Below are 13,172 nucleotides of genomic sequence, written 5' to 3' on the forward strand. Positions count from 1 at the left end.
GGACAGCATGGAGGAGAATATGGGGCCATGTCAGTGTTTGGATGTTCCCTTAGAGCAGCAGCTTTTTTAACCATTCCCAAGTCATAAATGCCTTTGAGAATCCAAAGGAATCTACAGGTTATCTCTTTACACAGCTGCAGACTTGGGCAAAACTGAGAACATGTGTAAGTGCAGAAAGGGTGGCTCAGCATCCCGGCACCGCCCAATGGTCCACAAACCCAAATTATGACTTTTGACCCTGAGCATGCCCTTCGCAGGTCAGTTCCCTTAGTAAGGTCATGCAGCAAAAGCGGTCTGCTCCAAGAGCAGTGTGACCATTTCTTACACTATGCCTCAAATCTCCCTCTATCATTGTCCAATCAACTCTCCCAAGACTGAAGAGAAAGGAGGAAGGAAGGGGACTAGCATGCACTGAGTCCCCACCCTGTGCCAGGCACCATGCCAAACTCTTTACAAATATACATTCCGTGGGGTTGGGTGGCCCTACTAGGTGCCCACCCTCAGACTCTGCCCTCTGCCCTCAACAAAAGTGATTGTGATTAGCATTCCATGGGGAACCAATCATGAGGGGCTGGGGCACCTGACACTCTAAACAAGGCGACTTCACCTGCAGATGCAGGGCTGGAGCATAAATACAGCCTGGTCAGTTGACAACCATTCTCTTCTTTCATATCTTTCAGGAAACAGTCATGCAGCTTCAAGCGACTAGCTTGTTATGGGAGCCAGAGAAAGAGGTGGAGGGGAGGGATCTGCAGTGTCTAAGCAAAGGCATTTTGGGGAGAGGGTGACAAACAGGCCTGAATGCAACAGTGTCCGGGTTCAGAGTTGGGGGGCTCTGGCGCTGACTGCCTGGCTCACAATCCCAATGCTTTTACTTCCTGTGTGACTCTGGGCACGTTCTAAACCCTTTCAAACCCCAGTTTCCCTCATCTGTAAAATGGAGCCAATTACAGCACCTATGTCACAGGACTGTCATTAAGTTACAACAGAAAGGACTTTGTGTCACTTGGAACAGTGGCTGGTGCACACAGTAAACTGGCGACAGCTACTCTATGGCCTGTAGCTGCTGTTACCATGAGTGGTTTCCGTGGCAAGAACTTTGTAATATGTAATAGGGAGAAGTGCCTCTCCTGGGCCAGTCACATTTCTGACTGCTGAGCAGGTGACCAAACCCTGCACCCTGGTGATACCACAGAGGGGAAATGCCATTATGCCCAAATGATGCTCTCTCCACTCACTTTGCTTCTTATCCCAAGGTCAGCCTTGATTTGCACTTTACATTGGCTGGGCATCAGAGAAAAGTAGGTTTCCATTCCTAATGGTGCCAGTCACTTTCTAATCCTAAAAGCCTTAGTTTTCTTTCTTTTTTTTCTTAGTTTTCTTATTTGCAAAATGAGAGCAATGATACCTCCTCTGAAGAGCTGCTGTGAGGAAACTCGTAGCACAGTGACGTGCATGTAATAGATGCTCAATAAATGTCACGTTCCCTCTCCCTCACCCTGACTAGAAGCTTCAGAGACCTTGTCTTTTCTTGTATCCATGGATCTCTTCATCATTGCTTAGCACAGGGTAAGAAACCCAACCAAGCTAAGTTCTTGTTTCACATGTAACCCTCCACATTTTTTATTAGTGGATTTTATCTGTCTGTCCCATGAAAAGTCATAGGGGAAGGGCTCAATTACCCAGGGGTTCCATTCAGGCTTTTGTCAATTATCTGGAATCCAAATGGTCATCATCGTGTTTTCAAATGGGCAAGTCTCCTGTGATTTTTCCATTGGGTGGGCGAAGGTTTGCAGAAGTCATGACCCCCTTGAAGAGCTGCCCATCAGTCGAAAACTACTGTCTTTGCACAGACTCAGAATACCAAACTGTCTTTTGATTTGAACTTGATCCCAACGATATGTCACTGAGCTCAAATCCCTGGTAGAAAATGGGTATGAATGAACGGAAAAGGTCGGGGCTCTCTTACCAATACAGAGTGGCGGAGGGTAGTTCCAGCGGCGCACGGTTCCAGGCATGCAGGAGATGTGGGCGTGGCCCTGGAGGAATCAGGAACAGGGATGGGCTGATTGCCCCCGTGGGCACAATTGTATGTACAACCCAGAAGAGGGGGTTTGTTCAGGGGCCTTGCGTTGAGGAACAAGATACACAAAGATACACAAACCCTCTGTGGGGTGGGATGAGGCAGAGGGTGAGAGACTTTGGGGAAGGATGCTTATTAACAGCCATTACTAAAGAATTCTCATTACTAAAGGTTCCTTGTGAGACTCCTTTAATTACTAGATTCCCTCATGGCCTTCAAAGGAAGATTAAATTTTCCTGAAGTCTAATCAAACCAAAACTTAGCGGGAACACATTCTGAGGCTGGCTTGTGCTAAATCGCCAAAGTCAGCAAAGCTCATCTTTTGCATGAACAGCTCCGGGAAAGGACAATGGTCCCTGGGGACCTCAGGGTCTTTCCCCTGTTCTTTGGTGACTGCAGCTAGGCTGGCATGAGGCTGGTCCAACACATCTCAGGGGATACCTGTTTCCTGACCTGGGTGTTGAGGGGAGGTACCTGGAGGGCATATCCTGGCTCACACTGGAAAGAGACCACATCGTTCACCAAGTAGCGCTCGCCGGTCTTCACCCCATTACTGGGCACGGTGGGTTCTGGACAGCTGCTCAGGCCCACAGCTAGACGAGACAGAGGCAAACAGAAAGGAGAATGGACAAGCCCGGCAGGCCAGTGCACTGGTAGGCAGAGGGTGATGCTGGCAGCAGGGAGGAGAAAGGGCTCTAATTTGTGCTTTCTCTGCTCTTAGCCTCTAGGCCAGTGCTAACCCTCAGAGCGCACAGAGAAAGTCAGAATATTTATATGGCTCAGAGGCTGGACAGAGGCTCCTTGGGGCAGGCAGGTGTCCCGTGGGCCATGTGGCTGCCCCCTGGGATCAGCAGAAGTACTTTGGAGCAGGAGAGCTCGGGAGGTGCCCACCTGGCTCCAAGCCCCCAGACCTCTTCACCAGGCTCCTCCCTCACTTCTCTCAGACCCCCAACTTCCCTCCATTTTCCTTGCTCTATGAAGACAATTCCTGTGGGCTATGAAACTGGGAGAGGGGAAAGAAAGGCAAGGAGGGAGGAGAGCAGTTATGAGAGAGAGAGATCCGTCAGTGTCGCTCCGGGGGCTCAGACAGTCCTGCTCTCTAGGACAGACTTCCTGGAAAAAAGTTTGCCAGCAGATGAGACCCTCAGCTGCCTTGTTTCTGCTATTGTATTTTTAAGATGAGGCCAGCTCCTTTCTGGGAGGAGTACTGGGGTCTCCTCCTGCTTGGCCCTCACAGTCAGCTCCGGCCCTGTCTCACTGCCAGATCCCTCACAACCTCCCTCTCCTTCCGTGCCCTAGGCCATCCTGCATTCACAGGCAACTAGCGTTTCTTAGGCTCTCTCCTTGAATCATGGACTTCCTTATTCAGCAATTCAAAATGGGTCCCCATTGAGTGTTATACGAAATCTCACCCTCTCATGGGACATTCTAGGACTGTCATGATTTTGGCTCCATCTCTTTCCAAGATCACCTCTAAGGGCTCTCAAACTCTCCTTCACTCTCCTTTCTCGAGTTTTCAACTTCATCTGCACTCATTCGGTCCTGATAATATACCCAGCACTGTACACAGCGCTTTGCTAGGATGCCCATCCTAATCTTCCTCGTTGTGGTCCTCCTCCCCGCTGCCCACCCACCACCATCACTGGGGCAGCACTTGCTGAGACTTCCCACAAGCAGAACTGGGGCCAGTGTGTCACACACATCATCTCATCCCTTGAAGGAGTCTTTACATCCCTTTTCACGGGTGAGGATACAGGCCAAGAGGCCCAGAGATGTGCCCTTAGCAAGCCATAGAGCTGGGATTCAAACCAAGACCAGTGTGACTCCAGGTCTGTGCAAGCGGAGGCCAAACTCACAGGTGACATGAGCTCATGCGAGATCCAACCCTGCTCCCCTCCCGTCCCCTCCTGAAATCATCCTCGTCCTGCTTTGAATTCTCTCTCGGTGGAAACCCACAGCAAATGGGAGTAGAGCATCTCCTGACTGGTGGGCTTCATGCCTCTCCTGTGCCCTGCAGGGGCCCCCCTGCGGGTGCGGGCACTTAAGATGCAATAAATAAATACACAAATAAATAAGAGGTACTATGCAAATCCCCATGCATTGCTGCATGAGACTTGCAGTGTGGTTTTCCAGGGATGAGGGCTAACAGACTTCACGGTTGGGTCTGATTCCAGGCACTTGCATGGCCCAGAGAGTTTGGGAGGGGGCAGCCTCAGCCCTCCTGTTAGATTCCTGGTTAGATACCTTCTGATAGATAGCCCTCCTAGTAGATCCCAGATCCCTTGGGAGATACAAGCTCCATGGGGAAGCCATGTGTATGCAGAGCCTGCATGGAGCCATGCACTTGTGGAAAAGGAATGGGAAGGACTGGCCTCCCTAGACCACCAAGCACTAGACTCATCTTCTTGGGTGGCAGCTGATGAATCCTCATCCTCTTTCCACTTTGAGAGTTGAGAGTCGATGTGTGCACGAGATAACTACACATGCTTTTTTCCCTCTGAGGAAAATTTACATATAACAAAATGTACAGATCTTACGTGTACATTTGCTGAGTTTTGACAAATGCATGCGCCTGTATAACCCAAACCCCTATCAAAGCCACACAACACTGCTCACTCTTCTAGAAAGTTCCTTTGTGCCTTCCCGAGGCAATTCCTGTCCTACATATGCTTTGAAGAAGTAAATGTGATTCTTGGAAATGAAGGCTATTTGGGCCTATGTCCACAAATCTCAGCAGCTGGGCTAAATACCCCAAAGACAGTATTAAAACAGTCATTAAGCTGAATTTGAAGTACTTCATCTTGTCTCTCTCTCCCCACTCCTCCCTGAACTTCAAGTATGATGCAACTCAGCATTTACTGGGGTGACTACCACTTAGTAACATGAGACTTACTTACCAGTAGAGAAGTAGGGGGGGGAGAGAGAGAGAGAGAGAGAGAGAGAGAGAGAGAGAGAGAGAGAGAGAGGAGGCAAGAGCAAAAGAATATAGTAAGAGAAAAAAGTGAAATCCAAGAGAGAAAGAAAGAGGGAGACAGAGAAAAGTCCATTCTAATTTCTCTTACACTGCACAGCTTGACTTCATTTAAGCCATGCTTACAACAAAGGAAGAATTATTTTATCATATGCAATCTATTGCTTTGGAAAGCATATTGTTCTATTTCCATTTCAACTAAATCAACATTAAGTGAGTCATAGCAGTAGATATGACTTTTCAGTACCCTTCAAAACCATTTGCCTCCACAATAGCAGTTAATTCTTCCCTTCTGCATCCTCTTTGTAGATTATCAAAAATTAACAGAATAGTAGGTTAACAAAACAAAAACGGTTTTGGCTCCTAGGAATTCCAGTCACCAAATACTAATGGGGACCTCAATTTTCCCTCAGCCCTTCCCACCATCAGAGGACAATGCATGATAAACATCAGCTACTAAGAAAGCTACCAGTTCCCTTGAACAACAACAACAACAACAACAACCACAAATTGAGAAGAGGTGAATTTTTTTTCTGGTAATGAGGCAGCAGAATGACAAGAGAAAGTATATCTTTGGAAGAGGAAAGAAAAGAAAAGATTTTAGGGAACATTTAAGGACTCAAATTAAAATACTAAATAAAGAAACAAAATTGGACAGAACAGAGAAAAAAGGATAAAAGAAAAAATGTGAACTACTCAAGAAACTCAGAATACTTTAGTCCACAAGGAGAGTAAGCCTTTGAGGTCTGCAGGGAGGAAAGTCTCAGAGGTCCGTGTCCTATCCTCTGCTCCTTAGGGTCCTTGCTTCAAGCTGCCCGAGGTCTTTCCTATCAGGTGCACATTTCAGTTCTTTCAGCCCATGAGCATCCTGGGATCCAACTAATCCTCTCCCAACCATCTGGATAAAGCTCATTCATTCCGGAGATCAGCTGGACATTTGCATAACCTCCAGTGCTGACCTTACCAGGCCTCTGGCACCAACTGAGGCTTCCATCTGCATGGGCCCATGCTGTCAAAGATGGCCAAGCCAACTCTACCTTTCCACATTTCTTACTTTTCATTCCACACCTAACTCACTCATCCCCTTCTGTAAGGTCTCACCTGGCCAGGTTTAGCTCCCCTCTTCTGCACTTTCTTAGCATATTAGGTTGCACTAAAATTATTGCTCCCTTGTCCATCTATCTTCCTAGACTCTGTGTTTGAGGGCAAAAGCCATGTCTTACTCACCTCTTATCTGTGAGCATCTAGCACAGGGCTTGCCACATTGTAGACACTCAATGTTTCTTTATGACATTGACCTCTCCACCTGTCTCAGGTGGAAGTGACTGTTCTCTCCTTCGAACCACTGATCTACCATTTGGGGACATTTGGGGACATAGAGGAGAGCACCTGTAATACTTTAATGCGCTTCTGTGTCCATACGTCTGCCTCTCTTTAATGGACTCTGAGAGGACTTAACCATCTTGATCTTTCCCAAACCTAGAAAAACCCAGCAGAGCACCTGGCACACTGTAATCACTCCATAACTATTTGCTGGATGAATGTAAAACAAGTACTTTCGTCTATCTATTCTCTCCTATACCCAGTGGGGAAGGGGAACGGCAGGCTGTCCCAGGATGACAACAGTCTCCCAGCAACCTCTGTCTTTGTTGTCCCAAAAGGCACATCCACAAGCCTTTCTCTTTTACGAGTTTTTCGTTGTGACCACTTCGGGACACTGGAAACCAGGATGTAAGGTTCTGAGCTGAGGGGGAGAAATCTGGTGCAAGAGGAGTGAAGTTTCTAATGAGGACAGGAACTTCAAAGGCAGTTGAATCACAGAACCAGGGGTTGGAGAGGACAGAGTTTAGGACCAGGGGAGAGCACCCGCTATTTTATTACATCCCAAAGTATATACTGGACCGAGGCCAATGACTGTGCTCCCTTCCCAGTCTTGGTGTGGACAAAGGGGAAGCCCGTAGGTGTCTGAGTAGCAGACACTGGGGTGAGAATCCTGGCTCCATCACTTACTGGCTGCGGAGTCTTGAGGATTTTCAGACCTTCCCTGAGCTTCAGCACCTTCCTCTAAGTCTGTGGTCAGGCTTACGTGGGGTGGAGAATACACAGCCCCAGTGTGACCCCTGCTCACTGTGGGTCCTCGATACCTGTCAATCCCCACCCTAAGCCCTGTACGCAGCTGAAACTTTGGATCCTCACTTTTGTACTCCAAATGGAAGCCGGCTGCTGACACGCTGATATCTGAGTAGAAATGAAGGTAGAGCTGGTTGGAGGTGCTGTTCAGAAGGGCAGGCACGGTTGTTCCTAGGGCAAGGAAACAGGGACCATTCACCATTAGCCACCCCCGGCCCCCAAGCTCCTTCCCATATTTCTTGCTTTTGCTACCTGCTGACACTCTGCTCCAAGACCCTCACATCTCCCCAACTATCAAACTTGCTACATGACAAATTTGCTACATTAGCACCCTCTGAGAATGCTGGGTCTCCAGTGGCCAAGGGAGAGGAGGCCTCAAACAACTTTCTGCAGAATGAGCAGTGGCAGAGCCATGTGCCAACGGTAGAGGGAGTTGCACAGGCAGCCAAAGAGTTTGGTCCCTTTCCAGCCATCTTCAAATAACTCTGACACGTAGAATTCTCTAGGCAATCCAGGCAGTGTAGACAGTGTATACGGTGCACATGACTCCTTTTTCTGTCTTGGCAACATGGAATTCTGAAGCCTGAAAGACCCAGGTAATTGTCCTGGGCATTGGGCAAAAGCACACACCACACTCAGTGAGAAGTCTACTGTTGGTAATGGTGTAGCCACTTTGGAAAAACAGTTTGTCAGTCCCCCCCCCCCCCCCCCCAATTTAAATATAGAGTTATCATGACCCAGGAATTCCACTATTAGGTATATATACCCGAGAGAATTGAAATCATGTCCCACAGAAATATCTACATGAATGTTTATAGCAGCATTATTCATAATTAGCCAACAAGTGGAAACAACCAAATGTCCATCAACTGATGGATGCATAAGTGAAATCTGGTCGAGCCACATGGTGAAGTGTTGACGCATGTTACAACATGGGGGGGCCTTGAAAAATTATGCTGAGTGAAAGAAGCTAGACCCAGAAGGCTACATATTGTAGGATTCCATTTATATGAAATTTCCAGAACAAGCAAATCTATAAAGATGGGAAGTAGGTTGCCAAGTCGTGGTTGCCAAGGGATGGGGGAGGGGGAGCGATGGGGAGTGCATGCAAATGAGTACCTGGTTTCTTTCTGGGGTGATGAAAATGTTCTGGGATTAGATAGCAGTGATAGTTTTAGAATCTTGTGAATATACTAAAAACTACTGAATTGGACACTATCTTTTCACTGTGGCACTTTTATCATTTTATTATTGAGCAATAATTGACACATAACATTATATTAGTTTCAGGGGTGTGACATAATTCAGTATTTGTATATTTTGTAATACAATCACCAAAATGTATCCAGTTAACATCTGCGAATTGTACACTTTGAAATGGTGAATTTTATGGCATGTCAACTAGATCTCAGTGGTGGTGATGATGATGATGATGATGATGCAGTCCACCACTGCCCCCTGAGTTGAGGTCCCTGGAAGTCCCACCTCACCTGAGAAACTCCCCAGCATGGTTACAGTGTTGTCTGCACCGTCAAATACCTCCAGGGAGTCCCAGTTCTGCTCTGTGACAAAGCTGATGACTTGAATCTGGGAAGGCAGAGGGATTGAATTGTCAGTTAGGCAGCCTATGTCTGTCTGTCTCTCTCTGCCTCCCTTCTTCTCCGTTCATGTAGTTAATTCCATTATTGGAACTGTCAGTCTGCACCTGACATTGTGCTAGGTCTTGCCGCTAAGAGTAAGATGCAGTCCCTACCTTCGGGAACCTCATTGTCCAGACGGGGAAAAGACTGTAAAATGAAGGACTGCAAGACAGTGGGGGTGCTTTGTCAGGCAGAGAGTAGGGAAAGGAAATTTCAGGAAGTGGGAATACTTGACTTTGAATGGCCTCCTCCCCATCTCTGAAACATTGCTTGGGTTTTCCCACTTTCCTGTCTGGATTGCAGCAGATATCCTGCAGCCATAAGCCAGTAGCCCACTCCTGGCCAGACCCGCCCACCTTGAATCTCTACCTGCTGCCTCTCTGTTGCCCTTGCAGGCTCCAGACCCTCCTCCATGCTGCCATCCCAGTGCCGGGGCCTTCTTCACTTGGCTCTCGCCACTGGGTACCCGTTGTGGCCCCCATTCTGCTCCTACAGTTCAGTCTGCGGGTGTGATGCCTAGGTGTGTGTCTGGGGCTCCTCCATGCTTCATCTGTTTGCTCCTTTCTCCTTCCTGCAATGTCCCCTCTTCTCTCCCCCATAATCTTGAGAAAAGAAGACTTCAAGCCATCTGAAAAACATCTATGAAGCTTGCCCAATCTCTATATCCCAGTCCAGGCCCGTTTCCTCTTCTGGGCTTCCCTGATGGCATGAGCTTGTGCCACTCCTCTTTCCTGAAATTACCCAGCTCTCTCTTCACACCCCCTGAAGCTTCGGGGCCTTGAGCTGTTGCGTTTTTCTGCTTGTGGGCCTCACCTCCGCATCTGGCCTGAGGGGCAGGGACGGGATTGAAATGTCTCCTCCCAGCCACCCGCCTGACTGAGGCATCTCCTAGCCCCTACCTGGATGCCAGCGCCTTCAGGGACCATGATCTTCCACACGCAGTTGAGGCTGTTGAGGTAGGGCTCTGGGAAACCGGGGGACAGGATGGTGCCCCTGCGCTCTGTGAGGTTGCCTCCACATGGCACTGGGAAGGAGGCAGTTCTGGTCAGAGGTTTCTCCTGCTTGTCTTTGTGGGTACCCCATGGGAGCCTCCCCAAACACTCCTTCAGGGCCTCCCTTGCTGGCTATTGGCTTCTCCCGCAGGCCCCCATCCCTGCTTCTTCTGTGGCTCCTGTCCCTACAACCCTCCTTCACATGCATCCCTCCCCCAGCAACCCCAGCTCCTCCTCTTTGCTGTCTACACACCCAACCCACGGGACTAGTGATTTGGCCTGAATGGGACACCCTATTTAAGTTATTCTGGTGGGCAGGGGCTGCTGTTGGGTGTCACCGGCCACCCCCTCCCAGGAGTCCTGGTTGTCCAGGCACTCACCCACACAGGTAGGCGCTGATACATTCCACTGGGCTAAGGCCCCGGGAACGGGGAGGCACTCGATTTCTGGGGACCCCTGCAGGGCATAGCCGGAGTTGCAATCGAAGCGGACGATGGCCCCCACCGAGAAGTCACTGCCCAGCCTCTTGCCATAGCGGGGTTCCGGCACAGAGCTGCACTGCGTGGCGCTTGTTCGGGGTACCGCTGCGGGGGACAAGGGCACTGAGGGGCAGGCCTCACCCCTCTGGAAACTGGCTCAGGGATGCACACACAATGGGACTGGAGCTGAGACAGTCTGGATGGGACCCTGAGAGGCTCTGAGCACTTTCTCTCAGGGCAGGGGTAGGGACTTTCCAGGACAAGGACGATTTTACTAAAACATAGTTGGACACACAAGGTGGCAGCACAGCTTCTGGAAACCATGGATGGCAGAGTTTAGGCCTAGTTGTGTTCTGTGGCTTCCCAATGGTGCCCTCCCATCCCCATGAAGTCCCACATCCCCTTACAGGAAGAATGGCCTTTATTCCTCCATTCACCCTACCTTGGCCTCTGCCCAGGGCTCTGCTCTCATGACCTGAATCTGAATCTCCCCTTACCCTGCCCACATGGTGGACAGGACCCTTTAACCCAGGCCCCAGTTATGCCATCCTTCTGTGGCAGGGGAATACAGCTCTTCCTGGGCAGTGGAATGAATGAGCCCTTGAAAAGTGGGCTTCCTTCTGGACAAGGAGAGGTAGGGGCCTAGAGGTGAAAGTCAGGATGCTCCACGACTCTGCCTTTCAAAGCCAGTAAGGAAGGAAGGGGACAGACATCCATCACCTGCTTGGTGTCAACTACTTTGTGAACTCTCTTAACTCCATCAGTGAGGTAATATGCTTACCCTCATTTTAGAGGTGAGCAAACTGGGGCTCTGAGGGATGGAGTAGCTGGTGCCCAGTTAGAAACTGGCAGAGCTGGGATTCAAAGCCATGTCCATCTTAATCCCAAGTCTGTGTTTTTCCCACATCTTTACTGTGTCTTGTAGAGAAGACCAAACTCCATGGGAGAGAGTCTAGGTACAAGGCCTGGGCTGGTCATCCCAATGCCATTGGGACCTTGCCAGGCAGTGGGGGAGGGGAAGGGCAGGAGTTAGCATCCCATGTCTGATTTTCCCCCTCATTCGACATGGAGTTTTGTCCAAGAATTGTCTGTTGGGTAAATGAGTGTCTAAATTCAACTGAATTTCAAGGAACTGCCCTACAAATCAGTAACTGCCTCCACACACCCTAGGACTGAGGCCTAGACTTAGGGGTCAAAAGTCCAAGTTCCTTTGGTCAGGGAGTCACTAGAGAACTGAGATGTCTTCACACCTTTCACATCCACGCCCTGCATACCTTGATAGACAAAGTGGAAGCCTCTGGCTGGTGCTGGGCCTTTGGCACTGAACTTAATGAGAACTTGATTGGAGGTGGCCAAGGGCAGCGATTCTCCTGCCAAGATAAGGGGCGAGGAGGAGAGGGAGACAGTGAGTCCAGCAGGAGGGCCCAGCAGAGAAAATCCTGGCTAGGAAGGAGGGGCTGCCCATACCACCCCTCCCCCCACCCCCACAGCAATTCCTTCCATATCCCAGCTCTTCCGGAAATAAAACCTCACATTTTTACTACACTTCACACTCTAAAGTTTGCAGAAGGTTTTAGCATCCATGGTTTTACCTTGACCTATGGTCTTTAGAGGCTGACATGACAAGAGTTCGGTGCCCTCATTTAATAGGTCAAGAAAGAGAGGATCAGAAAGATTAAATGACCTTCCTGGAAAGGAGAAAGCTTTCAGACATACATTGGCCCACAAGGATGAGGAGAATGGCCATTACCAAACTGACTGGTGGTTTACTTGGAAAATTGACATTAAAAAGAAAAATGCATCAGCTTCTGGGAAGGAGGGTGATGTGAGTATCTGAGAGTAACTGGCCATTCCCAGATCCTATAAAATGACAGATAACCACAGCAATTGTATAATTTATTGCTCACACTAGGACACTTTTGAGAGTCAATGGGCATGTTATTAATAATTATGTCGGGACAACCAAAGCAAGACGAATTGTCACCCAACTGATAACACAGCTTAAGGAAGACCTGCATGGGCACAGGACGCTTTTATATCAGAAGATAAAGTTCTATCTTCTCCTTGACGTGGTATAGATGGACAAGAGTGAAGACAACACCAGCTGGACCTACAGCTGTGAAGTGCAGTCCTGCTTGTGGTCAGTTTCTTGAGGCAGCTGAGGGACTAGACCATGGCTTAGCAGGTAGTGGCATGGCCACTCTGCATCGCTGAGTGTGCCCCTCCACAGTCTTAGGGAACCCTGAGATGCCTGCTGACCCCACCGTCAGAAGGGAAGCTGGGGGTGCAGACAGCCAGGCTAAGTCTCCACTGCAGTGAGGGCTGGAGTCGGAACCAGCCATGGAACCACTGGGAGGCACATCTGAGGCCAACCAATGCTTCCAGAAAGCCCATGTGACACTACTGGCCACGGAGAGTGGAGAGTTTTGCACAACATACTATTTACACATGACCCAGATGGCTGATCCTGGCTGGGAGTCATTGACCCAATAATTTCTGGCTGCCAAAGCAAAAAGAAACTCATGAAGAAAAAGCTTGTCTTTATTATCACCACTGTCTGGAGCTCTTTAACAGATGTGAGCAGAACAAAACTCTAGGTTTCCATCCTGCCATTGTCTGGCATGATACGTGGATTAGGACCCCTATAATCTCTCACAAACCCATTTCAACTTCCAAGCCTGGATGAACACAGACATCCCTCTCCATGGACAAGCACATAGTAAAATCCCTGGACAAAAGACAAGCTCTCAAAGTTTTAAGGGTGAAAACCACTCAGAAATCAAACCAAACATTTTAATGTGAACTATCAGAAAGAGCAGGCAAATATCTCGAGAAGACTTTCAGTTGTGGTTGCCACAAGACTAAATCTAGCATTGC

At 48.9% G+C, this 13,172-nt stretch overlaps 1 protein-coding gene across 9 annotated transcripts in view; it reads right to left on the minus strand.

The window, feature by feature from the left end:
• The window catches only part of CSMD2 (CUB and Sushi multiple domains 2), a 602,474-nt gene that overhangs the window by 109,799 nt on the left and 479,503 nt on the right, over positions 1–13,172 (minus strand). For all 9 annotated transcript variants that reach the window (XM_045035511.1, XM_023258438.2, XM_023258437.2 and 6 more), the window contains 7 exons: positions 11,570–11,665; positions 10,197–10,400; positions 9,724–9,848; positions 8,675–8,771; positions 7,251–7,355; positions 2,558–2,676; positions 1,970–2,039 (listed from right to left, as the gene is read on the minus strand). In XM_045035511.1, the coding sequence (XP_044891446.1) occupies positions 1,970–2,039; positions 2,558–2,676; positions 7,251–7,355; positions 8,675–8,771; positions 9,724–9,848; positions 10,197–10,400; positions 11,570–11,665 (816 nt within the window). The remainder of the gene's footprint in view (positions 1–1,969; positions 2,040–2,557; positions 2,677–7,250; positions 7,356–8,674; positions 8,772–9,723; positions 9,849–10,196; positions 10,401–11,569; positions 11,666–13,172) is intronic.

Source organism: Felis catus, chromosome C1 (assembly GCF_018350175.1).
Source record: "Felis catus isolate Fca126 chromosome C1, F.catus_Fca126_mat1.0, whole genome shotgun sequence".
NCBI classification, from domain to species: domain Eukaryota; kingdom Metazoa; phylum Chordata; class Mammalia; order Carnivora; family Felidae; genus Felis; species Felis catus.